Source organism: Pteronotus mesoamericanus, unplaced genomic scaffold (genome assembly GCF_021234165.1).
Source record: "Pteronotus mesoamericanus isolate MK-2021 breed Mesoamerican mustached bat unplaced genomic scaffold, CSHL_Meso_final scaffold_54, whole genome shotgun sequence".
Taxonomy (NCBI): domain Eukaryota; kingdom Metazoa; phylum Chordata; class Mammalia; order Chiroptera; family Mormoopidae; genus Pteronotus; species Pteronotus mesoamericanus.
The window spans coordinates 28,100,000-28,124,878 of NW_026555321.1; the positions used below are offsets into that span (position 1 = coordinate 28,100,000).

General features: G+C 39.1%; 1 protein-coding gene and 1 pseudogene across 4 annotated transcripts in view; one reads left to right on the forward strand and one right to left on the reverse strand.

Annotated features, from left to right (window-relative positions):
- TFDP2 (transcription factor Dp-2) overlaps window positions 1-24,879 on the reverse strand; it is a 169,975-nt gene that overhangs the window by 107,547 nt on the left and 37,549 nt on the right. For 3 of the 4 annotated variants that reach the window (XM_054595457.1, XM_054595454.1, XM_054595455.1), the window contains exons 2-3: window positions 15,094-15,191; window positions 3,849-3,915 (exon numbers count right to left, since the gene is read on the reverse strand). Coding sequence is in view for 2 of the 4 variants with exons in the window: in XM_054595454.1 (XP_054451429.1) it covers window positions 3,849-3,915; window positions 15,094-15,108 (82 nt within the window). In the remaining 2 variants the exon portion in view is untranslated. The remainder of the gene's footprint in view (window positions 1-3,848; window positions 3,916-15,093; window positions 15,192-24,879) is intronic. The other variant, XM_054595460.1, reaches the window with a different exon arrangement.
- LOC129088241 (40S ribosomal protein S15-like) lies at window positions 663-10,980 on the forward strand (annotated as a pseudogene).

Here is a 24,879-nt window from a genome sequence, read left to right on the forward strand (position 1 = left end):
ACTCAAATATACAGCAATTAGAAAATGGGAAATGATTAATGAATTACGACTCATAAACACAATGAAATAGTATGAAACTCTAAAAATGTTGTTTATGAAGACCATCAATATAAGAAAAATGTTTTTGTGCACTCGGAAGAAAAACAGAGGAGAAAATTATACGTATATTAGCTTTGTAACTATAAAGCATAAGTATATGAGTAATAGGTGAAAAATAATAAATAAAAACAAAGTTACATTAGATGATAGAATTTTTTTACTAATTTTCAAATTTTTCTATAGTATCATTGTTATATCATCATTTCAATTAAGTAAAATACTTTTCTATACTTTTCTATATCTTATTTCCAAAATAATTCTCATCTTAGGCCTGTAATAAATATTAACTGAATTTCAACAATTTAAAAAATTATTAAAAGAAAACTCTTTTCTAAATCCTGTACGTTTGCTTAACCTGGAGTTCTTTTTGCTGCCACCAGCCAACAGCTCAAGGAAGAGGAACAACTTTCTTTTTAAACAAATAGCTATTTCTAAACCTGATTTCCCTAGTTTTTGCCTCAAAAATGATTGTTTCCATCTTCTCCATTTGTCCTATTAAGTTAAACAAACTGAGATGGTTTTACTCTATAACTAAACTTCACTGGTGTTATTGACATACATTCATGGCTGACCTTCGTGACTCTCTTTCTTACCCTTCAGATGCTGCATCTGACATCAAAGGCAACCTCCCTCTCCTCAACCCTCATTCTCTTCCTTTGTCGTCTTTCAAAGGCTTTTTTTTCTATGTCACCATTCCCCTTTATGACTTGGCATCCTCTCCCTTTTTATCTGCAAGATCATTGCATTACTCCATTATCTCTGTCCCACTATTCAGTGTCATAGTTTTCCACATTACAAAGCTTGTGGTTCCCAGCTCCTTCTCCTGACCTGGATAATACCATTTACTAAAGCAGAGATTTCCAACTCTGTGTTGTGAACAGACTACGGGTTACTAAGATACTGATCCCCTCGGCCTTTGGGGCAGCCAGGAGTGGACTGGGGCAGCTGGAGCTTCTGGCTTGCTTACCCCTGACCTTAAGCCACCTCTCTGTTTATCCCAGTGCATCCTATAAATGTTATCAATTTCTATTTATGCCATAATGTGAAAATAAACCAACAGCCATATAAAGCATTTCAGTAGACATTTCTCCAAAGATGATGCACAAATGACCAATAAACACATGAAAAGATGCTCAACATCACTATTTATTAGGGAAATGCAGATCAAAACTACATGGAGATACCGCCTTGCTCCCATTAAGATGACAATAATTAAAAAGAAGAGAAAACAACAAGTGTTGGTGAGGATGTGGAGAAATAGGAGCACTTGAGCACTACTGGTGGGAATGTAAAATGGTACGGTTGCTGTGGAAATTGGAATGGCTATTCCTCAAAAAATTAAAAATAGAATTACCATATGACCCAGCCATTCCACTTCTAAGTATATAGCTAAAAGAATAAAAAGCATGGTCTTAAAATAAAACAAAACAAAACAAAAAAAAAAACCACACAGGGTCTTGAGGAGATACTTATTTTTAAATATTATTTTACTTTTCAATTACTGTTGACATACAGTACTATATCAGTTTCAGGTGTATAACATAGTGATTAGACATTTATATAACCTATGAAGTGATCACCCTGATTTAAGTATGGTACCCATCTGACACCATCCATAGCTATTACAATATTATTGACTCTATTCCCTATGCTGTAATGAGGAGATAGTTGTAGCCCCATGTCCACAACAGCATTATTCACAATAGCTAAATCAAAAAAGCAACCCACGTGTCCATCAACAGACGAATGGATAAGCAGAATGTGATATAGTAGTCCCCCCTCAGCCAAGGGGCATAAGTTCCAAGACCCCAGTGAATGCCTGAACCCTACATATACTTATGTATAGCACTGAACACTATGTATACTATACTTTTTCCTCCAACTGTTGTACCCTTTCCCTTAAAGGAAGTACTTTGTGGCTCCTCTTTGGCACATCCAGACTGCCATCATTACTACTCTTGTGCTTTTGAGCCATTATTAAATAAAAGAAGGGTTCCATGAACACAAGCACTGTGATACCAACAGCTGGTCCAATAACCAAGACAGATGTAAGTGACCGAAGGGCGGGAGCATGTACTGTGCGGATACGCCGGACAACGGGATGATTCACATCCGCGTGGGACAGCATGAAATTTCATCATCTTACTCAAAACGGCATGCAATTCAAAACTTATGAATTGTTTGTTTCTAGAATTTTCCATTTAATATTTTCAGACTGTTTATTGACTGTGGGTAACTGAAACCATGCTACAGATAAGGCGGGGACTACTATACGGGGAGGGCAAATTTAGGTTTATAGGTGTGAGTACAAAAAAAAAAGTTTACTCTTATATTATTATTTATTAATTTTGAATTATCTCCCATATGAACAACTGTGAACCTGTGTTTGCCCACTGCTGTATATATGTACAATGGAATAGTATTCAGCCTGGAAAAGGAAGGAAATTCTGACACATGCTGCAACATGGATAAACCTTGAGGTCATTATGCTGAGTGAAATAAGCCAGTCACAGAAAGACACATACTGTATGATTCTACTTATACAAGCTATTTAGAGTAGTCAACATCATAAAGACAGGAGGTAGAACGGTGGTTTCCAGGGGATGATGAGAAGGAGAAATGCAGAGTTGTTTACTATAATTTTAGTTTTGCAACATAAAGAGTTATGGAGACAGATGGTGGCGATGGTTGTACAATATGAATGTACTTCCTACCACCAAACTATATATGTAATCATGGTTAAAGTGGTAAATCTTATGGTATATGTATTTTTCCACAGTAAAAAATTTAGGAAAAATCTGAGAAGTGTCAAGACTTGAAATATCAAATATCTCTTTTATTGCTTCAAAATCCATATTTAAACTCTCAGTAATTCTGTAGATCATTAACATTAAGCCACACATTTTTATGCTGAAATACAGATTTCTCTAACTTTCTCTCCAGAGTACATAGCTCACCTGAGACATAAACCCTTTGAGGAAGTTGATGTTTCTCTCATAACTATTTGTATTGTAATGGCATACATTTTTCTCCTACCCGATTTAATGGAAAACTTCAAATATATACAAAGGAAGAGAGATAGAAATAACAAAATCTCATATAGCTATCACCCAGCTTAAACAAGTAATCAACTCATAGACATTTTTCTTTTATCTATAATTCTACCCACTTTACTCTTCTTCCTCCAGTGGATTATTCTGAAGCCAATCTCAGACATCGTTATCATTTCAATCATCAATAATTCAGTATGTTATCTCTAAATACCAAAAGACACTGTTGAAAGATACATATTGAACATACGACCAGTCCCCTGCATAAGTTCCTGTATTGGTCAGATTTCTGACACAAGGAATCTTACTGAAGATTCCTCCAGTAAGTCATATATTAGACACACGAATTTATATACATTCAATCATTCTATTGTAGTTCCTCATAAGTTAAAAGAGGGCCTTCAAAACAAGAAAAGCAAGAAGAAAGTGACTAAACTAGTTAGTTCTAATTGTAATAGGATCACTGATCAAGTATGGTCTTAGAGACCTCTTAGGAAAGCGATGGAGAAAAGTTATACACTCTCTCCACCTCTCAGAGGTACTTGACTTTCATATGACACAAGTTATTTGTATGATAACAACACAGTAATAGTATATACATATTATTACACATAAAGTAATGTATGTACCTTCACGTTTTATAAAACAAATGCAATAAAACTAGCTCAGTGCAGAAAATTTTTATTCAACTGTCCTTACCTTTTGTTGGACTGAGATTCTGATCTATAAATCCTCTTAATTCTGTATTTGTGGAACTCAAACCAACCTGAATAAAATAGTTTCAAAAGTTAAAAAGAAGATCTAAAGTATTATATGATCACTTAACAAGCTATTTCATACCTTTCACCAGAGGTCCATATCAAATGTTAATATAGCCACATAAAAATGAATTAACTAACAACTATAGGAGAAGGATTTAAACGAAAATGTTGCCATATTGCTTGCAATGAGGAAAACATGAATGGTTTAGATAAAGTAAAATTAATAAAATGGCACTTATGAGCAGAACTTGGGTCTATAGATTTTACCGATGGCTTTTTTTTTTAAAAGCAAGTACCGTGGCGGCCCTGAAGTCACCCAAGTTTCTCACCCTCATAGCTGCCCTTAATCTTTACTATTCAAAATCACGGCCTACAATGCTTTTCCACATTATGACATGTAAAGGATCAAATAAAGACCGTCATGAGTGGGACTTGTTTCGTGATGAGCCGGAAGATGTTTAGGACGTGGGTCTACGGCAGCGCGACGCCCACGCGCACTGCCCTGCGGGGACCCCCCCCCTGCCCCGCCGCAGGGGGTGTGGCCGGCCCACAAGCTCCAGGTGTCACTTTTACCCAGGGCCTGTCTTCTCAATCCCGCACCTCTCCCCAAAGAATATGCTGTTTATTCTGTTTTAAAAAGTTACCAAAACTAATAATAACACAACGCAGGGGGGAGGTCCACGGGCCCACGTCCGCCCGGTGCTTAGGTTGGCACTCTGGCTCATCAAGCCTGCCGTGTGCGTGGCCGTGGGCAAGTCCTACAAGCTTTCGACCCTTCTGTCTCCTCACCTGTAAACTGGAGGGCGCTAAAGCATTCACCAATGCAGGCAGTGAGAAAGCGTGGGTAAGATAATTCATGCAAAGCATATAGCACAGTGCTGGGCACAGAGTGCTCCATTCATGTTAACGTTCATAATCAGTATGATACTTGAGGGAACACCTACAGCAAGTATGTTTATAAATTCGCCTTCAGACAATGTACTTCATTCAATGTGCTGTCTACTGGACTATTTGGAATCAGAAGTGAATATGGTAGGACCCTCAAACACAATTTTACAATTTATTATAGAGTCAGGAGGGGGGAAAACCTCTATTTTAGAAAACTTGACACAAAGCAAGCATCCAATAAATGGTTGTACTATTACTATCATATTATTGTTTTAATCCCTGTAGATTTGTAATCTTAAAACATCATTGCTAATTCAGTGCCTCAAATATCCTTTGTTTTGTTTGTTTATTTATTTATTTAGTTCAAATACATTTGCCTACACCTTCCCGCCACCACTTTCCCCTGCCCTCCTCCCCCATCTCCCTCCCTCAATCCTTCCCCACTGTGGCTTTGTCCATGGGTCCTTTATACGTGTTCCTTGACTTGATCCTCCCCTTTCCTTTCCCCACCCACCCCTCCCTCCTTCCCTCTGGACTCTGTTGGTTTCTTTTTTCTTTCGAAGTTGCTGGTTATCAAATATCCTTTCAAAGTACCATCACACTGATAGGATTTCAAAGCACATAAACTTTATATATGCACACTTGTCTTTTGTTTTTAAACTACCCACTGCTTTAACATTATACATTCTATATAAGCACTCATTTGATACCTTACAATTTCATAATGTAAAGGCTATTTGTTCCCTTATTTGGTAATCCAAATGCTCTACCAAAAGCTGTTTTCTTTTTGTTACAAGATATGTTATCAGAAATATTTGTAAATATCATGGAAAAGTAATTCTGATGCACACCTATCGTTAGCACCTAACATTAAATTTTTATGACAGCAGCTGAGACAAAGACATCTAAAATACAGCCCTTTTTTGCCCTTGCCAGGTGGCTTAGTTGGTTGGAATGTTTTTCTATACTCGTATACCAAAAAGGTTGTGGGTTCAATTCCCAATCAGGGGACACGCCTAGGTTGCAGGTTCAATCCCTAGTCAGGGGTATACAGGAAGCAAGCAATCAATGTTTCTCTCTCACATTGATAATTCTTTCTCTTTCTCTCTCCCTCCCTCTTTTCCCCTTCCTCTCTCTCTAATATCAATAAACATATCCCCAGGCGAGGATTAAATAAATAAGTAATAAGTAAATAAATAAATAAATACGTAAAACAAAGCTTTTCAATTCTATGTAGATAATGGTGTAGATAGTTAATTCTGTCTAGCTTCTCACAAGTACTCTGTCAGAAATAAAGTAAACCTTTGCAACAAAATTTGCAAATTACCAGTACACAGGTCTCCAGAATTGCTCACAACTGCTAATGTTAAGTGTTCAATTTGTAAATGCCAAGAGTTTGTTGTGGCATCACTAACATGCCTCTACTTTTTACACTCTTCTGCTATAAAAAGAAGAGAAAGACACAACTTCTATTGGTGTTCTCTACTGTAAAAGGAAAGAAGGCTAAGACAGCCTTTAATATATTCCATGCTCAACACAGTGGGACTGTTTAGTGAATGTACTGCAATAACCTCAAAAGCATCAGTTTATACCTTTTTATTATTATACAAAGATAACGGCAAAAACCTCAACTAAAACCACATATTCACGGTCGAGAGTTCACAGTTACTGGGTTACTGTTATGTTTAAACACCTGCTCTTAATGTCCAACTTCTGCAGAGTGAGGCAGCAAACGAATTAAGAAACTTTTTTAGCATCTGTACACCTGCATCTTAATAATCAACAAATTATACTCTAAAAAGATAAAAGTCAACTGTGAGTCAATATTGTCTGCTAATTTTGGTGTCCTAGATAGAGGGAAGGTGTTCGTATTTAGAGTTCATATAAATTTATTTAATTAAAACTACCAAAATTCATTTAATTAAAACTTCAAGAAGTACTAATTTCTGTTTTCATAAATAGTTTACAGTTTAAACACTCAAAGAAAAAGTAGGTTGTTTGAGAATAGAAAAAGTTGCTAGGAAAGGCATTTAGAAGTATTAACTATTCTTTCCTTATTTTATTTAAAAAGGATCTTTCTTTAATGTTTCACAGAGCAAGAGAAAAAAGTGAATTCATTTTACATAAAATTTTTCATCTAATGAGGTCCTGAGAAAAGTTTTCTATCTGGATATTCCAACACTGTGTTGCATACTATAAGCAGTCATAACTGTCTATTGAATAAAAAACATCCAAGCCCAATTTTTAAGGCTCAAATCATATTCCCTAATAATGGCATAATAATTTCACTAACATATAGTATGTCAGCGCTGGCCTGCAAACCAAAGGGTCACCAGTTTGATTCCTAGTCAGGACACATGCCTGGGTGTCGTGCCAGGTCCCCTTTAGGGGGTGCAGGAGGCAACCACACATTTATCACATCTTTATGTTTCTCTCCTTCTCTTTCTCCCTCCCTTCCCCTGTCTAAAAAGAAATTTTTAAAAATATTCAAAAAAAAATTTCAGCTAAGCATCACTGAAGGAAAACAAAATTTAGACATCTACCATTTACAAGCAAGGTGATCTTGGAACAGTAGCTACAAAATAGGGATAATACATATGTATACAAAAAACTCAGAGAGCTCCTGTATGAAATTAAAACTTGTGTGAACATGAGTGTTAACAGAAAAGCAATATTCAAGTATTGGTTTTTATTCAGTGGCTGTAGTTTTTGACACTTCAACACTGACTAGACAGTTTATAAAAGAGAAATGCCAATGACTTATAAACATAGAGAATACCAGTTTGACCTAATTAGCAATGTAATCAGAGATTCCTGATCACATTGAATATATATATATCAAGTCATATACCACTTTTTGCTGATAAGATTGGCAAAAATTAAAAAGAAATAAATGGAAATGGGATTCTGATACACCACAGGTTAACGTATAAACTGGTGAGATCTTTCTGAAATGCAATTTAGCAATATGAATCAAAAGCCCCAAACAAAGCACACACCCTTAGAACCAGTAATTTCATAAGACTATGCCTCATGGAAATAATACAAAATGTAAGCAAAAATTTTTTGAAATTTTAAGAAAAAAATGGAAATAATTTAATTGCCAATATTAGGAAACCAGTGTAATGTATGTAACAGACTACACAAAACAGCCATTTAAAATGATGGTGCAGAGTTCTCAAGACTCTCATCATAGAGATTAAGCTAAATAGTAGGTTACAAAACAGGGTGACCTCATTTTTACTAAAAAATATGTAACGTACATACATTTGGGGGATGTGTGTGTATGCACATTTGTATAAGTACCAGGCAAAATTTTGCTCATACTCTCTAGACTAGTTTATCTGTACTTTCTAATTTTTCTGTAATGAGTATTATGGCTTACATATTTTTTAAAAGACTCTTGGCAGGGCCAAAAAAAAAAAAAAACCCCACCTCACACTAACTTTCAAGTTCTTTATTGTGTACTGAGTGAACTTACGTTAGACACCTGCATTTTGGGTCTAGGAGAGTATCACTGGATATGAGCAACTATTGGAGGGCAATTTCACCTCAGACACAATGAATATATGGCCATCTTGGCCGAGTTTCCTTTTATAAAGTGACCCGCCCTACAGTCCGTGTAGTTCGGGCTGGACTGCTCATCTCAGAGCCCCACGGTGCCATGGCAGCAGGAGTGGACCCCGACCCAGAGCGGGCCATTTTTGGGGCCCCACTTCCTCCTTCATGCTGGCTTGTAGGCCAAGCAGGGTCAGCCAAAGCTTCTGCATGGAATTTGAAATATAAATGCTAAAAAGGAAAACCTCCTTCTCTTCCTCTGAGATACACAGTCTAAGGCCAATGTAGACCGCTATGGTGCCATATAGAGCCGAGAGATGTAAAAAGAGAAACAGAGCCCTGACACCATCGTTTAATCCCCTGAATCCAGATGTGTTTGAAGGCAGAGTACTCCAGGCTTTTCAGCTGTGTGAACCAATACATTCTACTTCTTGCCATAAGCTATTTTGAGGAGACTTTCTTATTGTTTGCAAACATAAGAGACTAAGTATGGCGTGGGTAAGGCAAAAGTAACTCCACAAAAAACTTCTCTCATAAAAGAAATGCAAAACAGGAAACTAAAAAAGATGTAAATAACAATATGTGTGTATGTTTAAGGATACCTCCACAAGACTGGACAATCTCTTCCATATCAAAGAATCTCTTTTCAGTGACATGTGACACAGTTGATCGATCCCTCCTTCTTGAAACACTTTCTTCACTGGATGTCCAGGCTCATCAGGATAACACTGCCTCTTCCTTTTCTGGCCATCCCGTCAGCCTCCTTGGTCCTCATGGATTCTCCATCCATGCATGCGCTATATAACCTCATATAGTCCCTCTGCTTTAAAGCTATTTAGTAGGAAATGACTCAAAAACTTCTACATCCAGCCCCAAGCTTTCCCCTGAGCTCCGGAGTCGTTTATCAAACTGCCTAGTCAGTTACCTTTATCAGGATGTTTTTAGGTCCCTCAAATTGAATATATTCAAAACAATTTTTGAGTTTGGCACAAAATCCTGCACCACCCTAAGAGTCCCTCTTCACTGAGTTACACGAGCCAAATACTGAGGAAGTCTTCCTTATCTTCTCCCCTGTCCCAGTATCCTAACTGGTAAGTCCTCATGGCTGTCCCTTTAAATACACCCTAGATGCAGCCACTTTTCCCCACCTGCAATATATCATTATGTTATCCCAGTGCAAATCACCACACTCTGTTGTCTGAGCTACTGAGATACATACCCAAGAAGTCCCTCCCTGCTTCTCTTACACCCCTCCTCGGTCTATTCACTCAGTAGCCACAACAAACTTTCAAAATTTTAAGTCAGGTCATGCAAGCATCCTCAAAACCTCCAATAATTCCTCACCAACATTGCAAGTGCATACCCCCTGCCCCACTCTTCAAGGCTCCACATGATCCGGCTCCCGTCACTCTCCCTCGCTTGCTCTGCTCCATCTATAAACTGATCATATTATTCCAAGAACAATCACACTTTCACCGGCTCTACCTGGAACGCTCCTTTCCCAGATATGTACATGGCTGGCTCCTTCCTGGATTAAGACTCAAAGGCGCTGCTCTGTCTAAATGTCATCTCTTCTTAAAAAGGACTCTTTTGGACACCAAGTTGAAAGAGCACCCCCCCCCCCCATCCTCATCACACTCTCTCTTTACCCTCTTTTTCTTCATAACATTTATCATTATCTGACTATATATTTATTTCTTATCTTTTAAAATTATATTTTACTGATTATGCTATTCCATTTGCCCCAATTCTTCCCACTTTGCCCCCCTCAACAGAACACCCCCACTCCCTCAGGCAAACCCCACACTATGTTCATGTCCATGGGTCATATGTCCAAGTTCTTTGGCTGCCCCCTTTCCTGTACCGTACTTTACATGCCCATGGCGATTCTGTAACTACCTAATTGTACTTCTCAATCCGCTTCAAACCTCTTCACCCATTCCTCCCACACCCCCCTCCCTCCTGGCAACCATCAAAACACTCTCCATATCCATGATTCTGTCTCTGTTCTTCTTGTTTACTTAGTTTGTTTTTTCAGATTCAATTGTTGATAGATATGTATTTATTGCCATTTTATTGTTCCTAGTTTTGATCTTTAAATAAGTCCCTTTAACATTTTATATAATAATGGATTGGTGATGATGAACTCCTTTAGTTTTTTTCTTGTCTGAGAAGCTCTTTGTCTGGCCTTTGATTATACATGATATCTTTAGCGGACCTTCCTCAAGTTCACCTAGTGTGGCATGGATCTCCACCAGCTGCTTGACATGTCCTATGAGCAACAGATGCAGCTCTACAGTGCCAGGCAGCGGCGGCGGATGAACCGTGGCCTGTGGTAGAAGCAGCTCTCAGTGCTAAAGCGCCTGCACAAGGCCGAGAAGAAGGCGCCGCCCACGGAGAAGCCTGAAGTGCTGAAGATGCACCTGTGGGACATGATCATCCTGCCAGAGATGGTGCGCAGCACGGCAGGCGTGTACAAGGGCCAGACCTTCAACCAGGTGGGAATCAAGCCTGAGATGACTGGCCACTACCTGGGTGAGTTCTCCATCACCTACAAGCTGGTGAAGGACGACAGGCCCAGCATCAGGGCCACGCACTCCTCCCGCTTCATCCCTCTCAAGTAGCCAATAAATACACAGACTTATTTAGAAATAAATAAATAAATAAATAAATAAATAAATATTTGTGCTGGGTAGAGCAATGTTGGCTGTAGGTCCCTGCTTTGCATCACTTTGAATATTTCTTGCCAATCTCTTCTAGTCTGCAAAACTCCTTTTGAGAAATCAGCTGACAGTCTTATGGGAACTCCCCTATAGGTAAGAGAACTGCTTTTCTCTTGCTGCTTTTAAGATTCTCTCTTTCTCTTTATCCTTTGACCTTTTAATTATGATGTGTCTTGAAGTGGGCTTCTTTGCATCCATCCTGTTTGGGACTCTCTGTGCTTCCTGACTTGCATGCCTATTACCTTCACCAAATTAGGGAAGTGTTCTTTCATTATTTTTTCAAATAGATGTCCAATTTCTTGCTCTTTCTCTTCTCCTTCTGGCACTCCTATGATGCAAATGTCAGAATGCTTGAAGTTGTCCCAGAGGCTGCCTATACTATCCTTGTTATTTTGGGTTCCTTTTTCTTTATGTTCTGATTGGATTTTTTTTTTTTTTTTTTTTTTTTTTTTTTGCTTCCTCATGTTCCAAATCATTGATTTGATTGTGGGCTTCATCCACTCTACTGTTGTTTCCCTGTAAATTGTTCTTTATTCCAATTAGTGTATCCTTCATTTCTGACTAGATCTTTATGCTGCTGAGGTCCTCACTAAGTTCCCTGAGCATCCTTAGAGCCAGTGTTTTGAACACTGCATCTGATAGATTCCTTATCTCCATTTTGTCTAATTCTTTTTCTGGAGTTTTGCTTTGTTCTTTCATCTGGGCCATGTTTCTTTGTCTCCTTATTTTGGCTGCCTCCCTGTGTTTGTTTCTATGTATTAGGTAGAGCTTCCGTGCCTTCCAGTTTTGGTAGTGTGGCCTAATGTAGTAGGTGTCCTGTAGAGTCCAGTGACACAACCGCCCCATCACCTAAGCTGGGTACTTGAGGTGTGCTCTCCATGTGAGCTGAGAACAGCCTCGTCTTGTAGTTGAGTCTTGGTTGCTGTTGGCAGATCAATGGGAGGGATTTACCCAGGCCAGTCAGCTGCAAGGACTGGCTGTGACCACTGACCACCAACCTCCACCCTCCATGGAGGATCAGCTGTGCGGGAGCAGGGCGGTGGTACTCCGACCGGGTCTGTAGCTCTCCTCTGGGTGTGTAGGCCCTGGGGTTTCCTGGGTGGTGCAGGCCAAGGTCAGCCCCAACCTGTGTTTTTCCTGGGGCTACTCTGCCTGAGCTATAGAGCAATCTGAGATGGCTACTAGTTGTGCTGGGCTTAGAGATTCCCAGGCAAAACCAACCTGTGAATGTAGGCTGGCTGCTGCTAGTGTGGGGCCTGGGGCCACTTTGCAAGAGGTATGGGGGTTGCCGGCTCCCTGAGGTCAGCTGTTCTTTGTTTGAAGGGATTTAGGAAGCTGTGAAGCACGAGCCAGCCCCAGCCATTCATATGGAAAAACCTCTGTTAACAGCCATAAATTACGTGGGAGGGAGCCTCAGCGGATCTCCAGGGCAGGGCTAACGGTGTTAGCCAGGTTGATAGTCTCAGATACAGCACCTGCCTGCCTCTCTCTGGGAGAAAGCTGACCCCCAGCTCCCACCTTGATGCCAGACACTTCAGTTCCTCCCTGTACGCCACTGGTGCCCTTCAAGCTGCTACCCTGGTGCTGGAGTCAGAGGGAGTATGAGTAAGTTCATGTGTGTGTTAAAAGGAACTGTTTGGGACTCCAGCATTTTGTTCCACTGACTTGATCCCCGTTGGTTTTTGCAGCCAGAAATTATGGGGACTTATCTTCCTGTTACTGGAACCTTGTGCTGAGGGGTCTGGTGTGGGGCTGGGACTCCCCGTTCCCGAGACATCCCTCCTAAACTTTTATCTACCACACATGGGTGTGGGCCCAGCTCGTTCTGCATCTCTGCCTCTCCTACCAGTCTGGATGGATGTCATTTCTTTAAGTCTGTAGCGGCCAGACTTCCATTCAACTCGGTTTCTATGGTTCTGAGTGATGGTTGTTCTATAATTTAGTTGTAATTTTGATGTGGTTGTATGAAGAGGCGGGCCATGTTTACCTGTGCCACCATCTGGGCTGGAAGTCTATTTCTTGTCTTTTATCATTATACTGTAAGACCCAGGAAGGCAGGTGGCTGGAAATAGTGTTACCCATACATACTGTTGAAAAAAGGTAGGGATGGGAGAGAGGAGAATGAATTGCTCGTGGCATTGTAAACTCATATAATCCTTTTAGTAAGTACCTCAATAAAATATATTAAAAGCCACAAAAAAAATAACTACTGCAGAATGGCTAGTAAACTTGACTGGATATTTTCAGACAATTTCAATTGTCTCCTACATGCTTCAGCCCAGTCCGAGGCTCGATCTCTCCACTTCAAAAGAGGGGCAACCCATCACTTACTCCTCTCCCCCCAGGTTGCCATAATAGAAGTAGAAACATGTTGCTCATTGTTTGATTTCTTCCAAATATATACACAAAAATAATGGTGGTATAATTACCACTGGTAATTTCAAATGCTTTATGTTACTTTCAGGAAACAACTTTTAATACAGCAAGCTGTACATATGGCTAGGAAGATTGTATTTGATTCAAGGTACATTTGAAGCCAAAATATACTTTTGCTATTTAAATATTACCATCTTGTTGCTCAGGATAACTTTCACATCCTCTTTCTTTCTAAAGGAGAGAAAATCAAGCTAATATCCTATAAGAAAATTCCCAATACAAAGACTAAAATTTTGCTTCTTTTTTTCCCCCTAAATGACACTTTAATAAATGTATACAAGAGTCTTAGATTAAAGTAAACTACTCCAGGTAATTTATCCTAACAAAATTAACTAAATTTTAATGATATTTGCTTATAGCCACTAATGCATGCTAAAAGCAAGATTAATAATTGCAAAACAGAGATAAGCAATAAAGGTTTATTTCTTAATGCCATTCTTTAGACGAATAATGGTAGTATTTATAACCAGTTGTCTGGCTCATAAAGAGAACTCTTTACTCACTATAATGCCGCTTCTCCTGATGACAACTAACCAGACCACTCGTGGACATCAGACTTGAGCACTGCCAAGTCCTCCTCAAGGAGTCTGAAACTGGAGCTGATGTAGGCCGGCAGAATCTGTCAGGTTGCCTCTGTCCCTCCCTCCACACTCCCCTCTCTCTGAACAGGCTGCTCTGAAACATGTGCACTGAGATGTTGACTGGAGAACTGAGAAGGACTTGCAGAGAGACAGGGTGATGAGGCAGGTGCACAGAGAAAAGCAGAGACGACAAATGGAAACGATACACTGCCTCAGTTCCTGTTGGAGTTCACGTTCCTGGCCCCAGGTCTTCCTGCGAGCCCAGTAAATTCCGACCCTTGAATTCCTTGAGACATCCTTGTATTTTTATAATAAATTCCCTCTCTGTTTAAGGCACTCTAAGCTAGTTTCCATGACCTACAATCAAAGAGTCCAACATAATAATCCCTGCATGCTTTAGTATTTATTTCCTGGCATAATCCTTCACCATTAACTGGAAACAAATCCATTGATACAGAGTGACAATAAAAATGTGACTTCAAAGAATGTAGATCCGGAAATGACAGTTTTGAACAGCAATAACAAATGTGTAACTTCTCCAAAACACCTAAGGTCCAATGTAACATCAGGAATCATGTTATGGAGGATAGCAAGTTTCTTCTAAATAACATCTGAGTATACACATTTCCCTCAGTAAAAACAAAAAAAGAAATTGAACCAAAGAAAACAATAAGGACAAGAAACTTTCCAGCAAGTGCTAAAACAAATTTATTACAGTACCCAACAAAGGAGCAGGGTGGGAAACTTTCTAGAGCTAGCAATTGCGCAGCTGTTGAGAAGGAGCTACTTAGCAGCAATTTATAAGAACGCTGCCATGCCTGTTAGCGTACTGCATTCAGCAGGATTCAAGTTTACTATCTCATTCTTTGCATAAACAAAAACAATTATGAATTAATACCAGTAAATTGAATTTGATTGCTCTGAGTGGTGAAAAAAAGACCTAAGGAAAAAGCACAACTCACTTTAAAAACACATTAAAAAATTTACAAATACTTACATTTTTTGCCGTCATGTCAAATTGTATTCGATTTAAAATTCTGTAAAGCCATTAAAAAAAAGAAAAGATTTTGTCTTCAATAATTCTTTAAAAATATCCTGTTAAAAAAGGAGAAAAGGAATAGTAATGTAATAATAAATATAGGCAACATTTATGTCATATATACTTTGTGACATACATTGTTCTTTAAGTGAATTATCTAAATTAGTCTTCACAATGAAACTGTAAGACATGTACCATTTTAACCCTCATTTTCCAGATAAAAATTGGGGTTTACAGAGGTAAATATTTTGACTAAATCAACTGAGCTAACTCAGCTAACAAGAGATAGAGCCTGGGCTTTGAAATACTGCATTAGGCTGTCTTAGATAACCCATTGAAAGAGACATCAGGGCTTCTTGGATAAGCAGCCAATCCCAGGGCTGGGGGAGGAAATGTACAAGATAAACGTAGAACATTTAATTGTACCTAAAGGAAGGGTGGGCTCAAAAAATGATGGAGTCATATCAAAAGTATGCAGGAAGCAGCTTAAAGGGCCTACAACTGGACAATAAACACCAACATACATATTGACAGTAACAGATGTAACAGACCATAACCCTTGAATAAAATAATATTCCTGGAGACCATACTGATATGAACAAATAATGAGGAAGAGGGGAAAGCTCTTCTTGCAATATAATGCCAATTAACAAATACAGGGTGGGGCAAAAGGAGGTTTACAGTTGTTTCTATGGGAAATATAATAATGAATAAATAATACAAGAAGAAACTGTGTTTTGGGTACTCAAAACTGCAAACCTCTTTTTGTCCCTCCCTGTATAAAGGAATGATGTAGAGAACCCCCAATTTGTGGTTTTTTACAAAGGATTAAGCCAGAATCATGGGTAGATCCTAAAACTAGTGGATGAGAATTGGTGAGAAAAATTATATACCCTTGAAATCTCTCCCCACAAAATCCATATGAATTCACATTTTACAGTGAAGACACCCGACACACACCGTTTTAACCACAGCGGTCAGAGCTCCCCAGTGATCACCAGCAAAGAGACAGACCGACACCTGCACCTCCTCAAGTGCACTGAGATAGACGGAGTATCACTTCTGAGGGTTTCTGCCCAAAATGCACAATCTAAATCTAATTATTAAGAAATCAGAGAATTGAGGAACACTCTGTAAAATAATTCGGAATTTTTCTAAAATGTTGGTGTCATTAGAGACAAAACAAGCCTGAAAAACATTCCAAATTTTAAGAGACTAAAGTCACATGAAATTTAAATTCAACCCATGATCCTGGACTGGCCTCTAGACCAGAAAAGTAACTGCTAGAAAGAACATTATTGGGACAATTGGAGAAATTGAAATATGGTCCACAGACTGTATAATAGTACTGTTTTAATGTTTTATTTCCAGCTTTTAATCGCAGTTAGATAGGACAAAGATCTCAAGGTCTGGGCTGTTCTGATTAAAAGTTATTCTTGCTAAATGTCTAAATGTTAAGATGTACCAAAGTATTCTGCAGATGCAGCTGTAAACAGGACGACACTGCCAGGAACTCAATTGGATAAAGTAGCCAACAGCAAAGAAGAAATCGATGCATATAAGCAATGGCTAAGTCTCTCTTTGAGGAGACAGAGCTTTGGAGGTGAATCCCTTCTCTTCTTGCTGCAAGTGAATAAAACCTTGAGACAACCATGTCTCATGCTTCAACAGAACACCTCAAGTGGCAACCCCTTGAGTTCAGCAACAGTATTATGGGTTTTTAATTTTTTTTATTTTATGTTTTTAGATTTACTTATTTGTTTTTAGAGCAAGGGGGAGGGAGAGAGAAAGAGAGGGAGACAAACATCGATGTGTGACAGGAACATCATTTGGTTGGTTGCATCTCACTGGCACCCAACCTGGGACCCGGCCCACAACCCAGGCATGAGCCCGCAGGGGGGATCGACCCAGCCACCTTCAGGTTTGCAGGCTGGCGCTCAATCCACTGAGCCACACCAGTCAGGGCTGTATTATGGGTGTTTTTTTTTCAGTGCGTGTCCTGCTCTTAGAAAAATACACCAAAATATTTAGGAGTGAAAGGGTATATGACAGCAGCAACTTACTTACAAATGATGAAAAAGAGTATGTATAATTTACATACACACACAATGGGAATGATAAAGCATATGTGGTAAAATGTTAAAAACTGGTAAATCTGGGAAAAGGGTACTCAGGAGTTCATTGTCCTGTTTTTACTTTTCTCTTACTTTAAAATTATCTCAAAACTAAAATGTTAATAACACATTTGAGGATAAAGCTGAGTTTCGCTTTGCGACTGTCGTGGCAGATTTGTTTACATCTGTCATGACCTAATAGGAAAACCAAGTCCCTACAGTGGAACTGTTTTTCCTATTCATTCATCGATTATTTGATATTTCCTCTTCAGTATTATAAATATGAAATAAATAATAAAGCACGAGTTCCTGAGATTCCATTCACCAAATTACTTGACATATTAAAACTAGGAATATAAGGCTAAAATATAAGTACTTCATTTTGAAGATTACTATTTTAACCAAGCTTGATATAATAGACCTACATAGAGCTCTATACTTGAGATCCTATTTACAAAATTTGTCCACATACAAAGTCACAAATGATGAAGTAACGAAATTCAAAGAGGCAGTATTATCCAGTTTATAGTCTCTAACCACAATCAATTAAATTAGGAATCAGCCATTTTTTAAAAACACCTGAAAGTGAGATATTTAGAAAATAAAAATATATTATTGCTCAAACAACCCATGAATTAAACAAGGAAACCTGAAATATTTAGAACTGAACAACAATGAAAATAAGAAAACCTGGAAAGTGCAGCTGAAATAGTAACTTGGAAGTAAATTTATATTTCTTTTCATTCATTAAGCAACCAAGTGAAAAGTTCAAAAAGATCAGTGCGAACTCAAAAGGAGAAGAAAGAACAAGAACTAATGAAATAGAAAAACCCCCCCCACAAAATGACAACTGGTTCTATGTGCCTTGCTTGGAGCGCCCCATATAATAAATACAGCAGCATTGTTAGCAGAGTGGAAAGTGGATGGAATTTTTTTTTTTTTAAAACTTAGGCTCAGTCTCAGGTCTGAAACGTATTAGCTGGTGTGACTGACCAAGTGACTGCCCCTCCATGATCTTCAGTGTCCTCTGAAAAAGGGGAGTGCTGAGTTTTTAGGGTTATGTTAGGAGTAAATTAGATACAATTGAAGTGAAAATCATCAAATCCACCAAGTCAATGTGCCAAATGCCCTCCAGTTCATACACAAACACTGAACATTCCTGACCACAAAAAATTCAGTTTTAAATATTTTCAAGATTACCTTATGAACGACCGAAATGTATTTATAACAAAGACAGTAAGGTCTTTTCCATCCAAAGTGCCTGTTATATTTTAGAAACTTGCTGTATCTATCTTACGCAGATACTGTTGCCTGCCCAATATCACTTCCTCTTCTTCCTTAGGAGAAGTTGAAGGTGACAATGTGTCCAATTAAAACTACTACATTCTCAGTCTCCCTCTCAGACAGGCTGACCATATGATGTAATTCCAGCCAATGAAATATAAGCAGACATTGTTGGGCAGAGCTACCAGACTTGGCTATTCTTTTTGCCCTTCCCCTTTTTCCATGTCCAGAGTATGGTTGTAATGGCAACAGAAGCTTGTCTCCATGGATCTACTTCATTACTGTATTTAGTATTCAATCTTGTACTATATTTCCTAAGTACTGTGTTATTGAGCAGCATATGCTACTCTTGCAAATAAAAGAAATTAACAGTGTTACTATTTCTGCACACTATAGCTGTAGGCTACCAATAAAAATACTATGTAGCCACATTAATGAGCTTGACAAAACAAAATTTTGTTTAGTAGTTCCTTTGTATCTTCTCTCCAGAACCAGCACAAATTAGAACCTCTAAATGTTACTTAAACGATAACTATTTGAAAGAGTGAAAGTGCGTGTTTCTTGAGCAAATTTACCTTAATGTCTCTGTGCCTCAATTTTTTCATCTGCAAAGCAGTGACAGTATTTATCTATTTAATTAAATGAGGCAAGGCATGAAAAATCATTAAGATACGACCTAGCACAATGTTAGCACTCAACCAATGTTAGTGAAAAAATCAGTCTGCTGTTTCTCATGACAAATTAAGGTTTCTTACTCATAAATAATAAATACAGAATTCACACATAGTGCAAGAGAAAAATACCATAACACAAATGCAATTTAAAACAGAAGAAAAGGTTTTAATTGTGGTTAAGAAAAACTCTGCTAAAATTAACAAGATTAGGTAGTAAGTTCACTCATTAATTTATTTATTCATCTGTCCAACACTGGATGCCCACTACACATAAGATCCTAATGCAGGCACTGGAGATATCCTAGTGAATGAGAGAAACAGTGTAAACCTTCAAATGTAATTTAAGTTAACAGTAAGATAAATGTTACAAAATGAAATGGGATTGTGACAGAGATGTGTTCCATTAAAAATGAAGTATGCTATACTGTCTGAGAGTTTATGAACCTATAATTTAAAAATACACATTTCTAACACACGCGCACGTGCGCGCGCGTGCACACACACACACACATACTTCTAAGTACTTTTAAAGCTTCTTTCTTTTACATTGTCTTTAAGCTACAAATTATTTGAAATATATGACTTAAATCAAGCTTCTAGAAAGTGAATAAACATGACACTGAATGTTCCAAGAAATTGCCATCTTTGACAGTACTGGTGATTCTCAAAGATAAACCTATCCTGTGCACTGATGCATTATGTTTTACCCAGCCTCAACAATTGTACACTCCTTCCTGTCACCAAGTTTTCTCTTGGCTAAAAATAAATAAATAAATTGGATTTCTTCTTCCACCTTCATGAACACATTATGTCAAGCTCAAAGAGTCAATCTCTGTGACCTCACCATCTGCCATGATCTCTTGTCAGCTTCAGACACCATAACTCCCACAGATGGTCTAAAAATGCAAACCCTTCTCCTTTCCAATCACAAGTTAGCAGCTATAGCCACAAAGCCTTTTAAAATGGTACAACCATAATCAAAATAAAAGGAAAAAGAAAATATAATTATAAATAAATACGTAGAATTCACATTATTGAATCAGAGTACATAGGCTTTCTAATGCTGCTGGGAGAAAATGCTACTAAAAATTAAAATTTCAGCAAAGGCAGAGTATTTTTCTTGTTTTTTTATTTTTAAATTATATTTTCTTGATTATGCTACTACAGTTGTCCCAATTTCCACCCCCCTTTTCCACTCTCCACCAAGCACTCCCCACACCATTGCTCATGTCCATAGGTCATGCATGTAAGTTCTTTGGCTGCCCCCTTTCCTATACTGCACTTTACATCCCCGTGGCTATTCTGTAACTACCTATTTGTACTTCTCAATCCGCTCACCTCTTCACCCATTCTCTCCCCACCCCCAATCTGGCCACCATCAAAACATTCTCTGTATCCATTATTCTGTCTCTGTTCTTCTTTTTTGTTTAGTTTGTTTTTAGAATCAATTGTTGATACATACATATTTATTGCCATTTTATTGTTCCCAGTTTTGATCTTCTTTTTCTTAAATAAGTCCCTTTAACATTTCATATAATAATGATTTGGTGATGATGAACTCCTTTAGTTTTTTTTCTTGTCTGTGAAGCCCTTTACCTGCCCATCGATTCTAAATGATGTCTTTGCTGAGTAGAGCAATCTAGGCTGTAGGTTCTGCCTTTGCATCATTTTAAGTATTTCTTTCCAGTCCCGTCTAGCCTAAAGCTTCTTTTGAGAAGTCAGCTGACAGTCTTATGGGAACTCCCCTATAGGTAAGAGAACTGCTTTTCTCTTGCTGCTTTTAAGATTCTCTCTTTCTCTTTATCCTTTGACCTTTTAATTATGTGTCTTGAAGTGGGCTTCTTTGCATCCATCCTGTTTGGGACTCTCTGTGCTTCCTGACTTGCATGCCTATTACCTTCACCAAATTAGGGAAGTGTTCTTTCATTATTTTTTCAAATAGATGTCCAATTTCTTGCTCTTTCTCTTCTCCTTCTGGCACTCCTATGATGCAAATGTCAGAATGCTTGAAGTTGTCCCAGAGGCTGCCTATACTGTCCTTGTTATTTTGGGTTCCTTTTTCTTTATGTTGTTCTGATTGGATTTTTTTTTTTTTTTTTTTTTTTTTTTTGCTTCCTCATGTTCCAAATCATTGATTTGATTGTGGGCTTCATCCACTCTACTGTTGTTTCCCTGTAAATTGTTCTTTATTCCAATTATTCCAGTGTATCCTTCATTTCTGACTAGATCTTTATGCTGCTGAGGTCCTCACTAAGTTCCCTGAGCATCCTTAGAGCCAGTGTTTTGAACTCTGCATCTGATAGATTCCTTATCTCCATTTTGTCTAATTATTTTTCTGGAGTTTTGCTTTGTTCTTTCATCTGGGCCCTGTTTCTTTGTCTCCTTATTTTGGCTGCCTCCCTGTGTTTGTTTCTATGTATTAGGTAGAGCTTCCATGCCTTCCAGTTTTGGTAGTGTGGCCTAATGTAGTAGGTGTCCTGTAGAGTCCAGTGACACAACTGCCCCATCACCTAAGCTGGATACTTGAGGTGTGCTCTCCATGTGAGCTGAGAACAGCCTCATCTTGTAGTTGAGTCTTGGTTGCTGTTGGCAGATCAATGGGAGGGATTTACCCAGGCCAGTCAGCTGCAAGGACTGGCTGTGACCACTGACCACCAACCTCCACCCTCCATGGAGGATCAGCTGTGTGGGGGGCAGGGGGGTGGTGCTCTTTTGTAGTATGTAGCTGTCCACTGGGTTTGCAGGCTCTGGGGTTTTCTGTGTGGTGCAGGCCAAAGTCATCCCCGACCTGTACACTGTCCAGGGCCACCCTGCATGGGCTGTAGAGCAATCTGAGATGGCTGCTACTTGTGGTGGTACTGGCGATTCCCAGGCAAAGCCAGCCTGTGAATCTGGCCTGGCTGCTGCTAGTGCTGGGTCTGGGGCCACTTAGCAAGAGGCACAGGGGTTGGGGGTTTACTGAGGCTGGCTGTGGCTTGTTTGATAGGATTTAGGAAACTGTGAAGCATGTGTCAAGACCAACCATTCATAAGGAAAAGTCAAGGTTAACAGTTTGGGTGAGCCAGAGTCTCAGCGGATGTTCAGGGTAGGGCTGACAGTGTTAGCCAGGTTGATGGGAGAGTCTCAGGTATGGCACCCACTTGCAAGCCCCATGGCTCTGTGGGGGTCAGGGCTCAGAAAAGGGAAAATGGCCTCTGCCCACCTTTCTGTCTGAGAGAAGGCTGTCACCCAGCTCCCACCTTGATGCCAGACATTTCGATTCCTCCCTGTACGCCACTGGTGCCTCTCAAGCTGCTACCCTGGTGCTGGATCTCAGAGGGAGTCTGAGCAAGTTTGCGTGTGGGTTCTTTAAGGGGAACTGCTTGGGACTCCAGCAGTTTCTCCACTCAATCCCCATTGTGTTTCGCAGCCAGAAGTTATGGGGACTTGCCTTCCTGGCATTGGATCCCTGAGCTGGGGGGGCCTGCTGTGGGGCTGGGACTCCTAACTCCTGAGATATCCCTCCCGAATTTCTAGCCACTACACAGAATTTTTATCCATCACACGTGGATGTGGGACCAGGCCATTCCATTTCTCCACCCCTCCTCATCTCTCCTATCAGTCTGGATGGATGTGATTTCCTTAATTCTGTAGTTGTGAGACTTCTATCCAACTTGATTTCTGACAATTGTGATGGTTGTGTTATATTTTGGTAGCCATTTTGATGTGGTTGGGTGAGGAGGCGAGCCATGTTTACCTGTGCTGCCATCTTGACCAGAAGTCTAAAGACAGTGTATTTATATGGGAGACGTTATTAATTTAAATACATATTTCAAAGTTTGGGAAATATACATACTTTAGGCATTCTCCTACGTATGATCTCAGATAACTTATACCAGAACACTATCAGGTAGATACACTATTCACATTTTACAGATGAGAAACGGGCCTGGGTAAACCCCTCCCATTGACCTGCCAACAGCAGTCAAGGCTCAACTACATGAGGAGGGTGTACTCAGCTCACACATAAGGTGCGCCTTGAGTACCCAGCTTAGGTGACAGGGGAGGTTGTATCACTGGACCCTACAGGACACCTACTACATTAGGCCACACTATCAAAACTGGAAGGCACGGAAGCTCTACCTAATACATAGAAACAAACACAGGGAGGCAGCCAAAATAAGGAGACAAAGAAACATGGCCCAAATGAAAGCTGTGAAGTAATCTGCCCAGCTAAGCAACTATGTAAATGGCAATGACAGAATATCAACCTAGGAACCAGCAGACATGCTCTTATCTACTGTGCTAAATTACAAAATATATCTGATGAGATATAATAATGATATCCTCAAAATATAAGAAAACATTATTATAATAAACCATATAAAAGAATAACATTTTACCAAAAGAAGCCTTCAGAATTTCATATAGGACAACTCCTATATCAACTCATGGATCAGGTTTTAACCCTTTTTAGTTCATTAATTAATGGACTAAATTAAAATTTTCTTTATTTTTGAGTAGGTAGTAAATTTCCTCACTTTTTCCCACAGCTTCACAGGAACACTTTACATCATTATTACCATAATTTATTAAACTAGCCCCCTACTGATGAACAGTTAGAATTCCCATTTCTAAACTGGCGACAGTATCACATTTTGATGACTGAATCCTTCATGTTTGATCTGGTCTCTGCCTACCTCTCCAGCTCTGCATTGAACCACTTCCACATACCCATCTCTGATCTAGTTCCACTGGCTTTCTGTCAGTTCTTCAGAAACACGCTCCTCTGGCCTCAAGGCCTCTGCACATGCTGTTTCCTCTGCCTGGAACTTTCACCAGTGGTTAATTTCTCCTCCTTCAGATCTCTTCTCAAACTTCACTTCCTCAGAGGTCTCTACACAATGCTCTCCTACTTTCTCCTTTTACAGTACCCAGTTTACATTGGGTTGTCATTACCTATTTACCTGCATTATTAACAGAATGTGGTCTGTCTCTAGCAACTACCATGTAAATTCCATGAGGGTAGGAACCCTAACTGTTGGGTTGGCCAAAAAGTCTTTTTTTTCCATAAAATAAAAAGGTACATTTTTCATTTTCACCAATAACTTTGTTGATTTGAATATTTTCAAATCAATATTTGAAGTATCATTCATACTTCGAATCATTATTTGAGTACGTTGGCTATCTCCTGTGTGGTAAAACATAGATTATTCTCAGTTAATGTCTCGATTTGATCACTATCAACTTCAACTGGCCTACCTGACCGTGGAGCATCGTCCAGTGAGAAATCTCCAGTACAAAACTTTGCAAACCACTTTTGACACATTTGAATTGGTCACAGCACCTTCTCCATACACTGCACAAATCTTTTTGTTACCGTTGTTTTTACTTTTCTTGAAATAATAAACCATAATATGCCAGAAATGTTGCATATTTTCTTCCATCTTCAATATTAAAATGGCTACACAAAAATTTACCAATTTTGATAAGTTTTATTTATTTATATATTTTTAGAGGGAGGGGAAGGGAAGGAGAAAGGGAGAGAAACATCAATGTGTGAGAGATACATCGACCAGTTGCTTTTCTCACGCCACCAACTAGGGACTCAGATCACAACCTAGACGTGTGCCCTGACTGGGAATCGAACTGGCAACCCTTTGGTTCTCAGGCTGGCACACAATCCAGTGAGG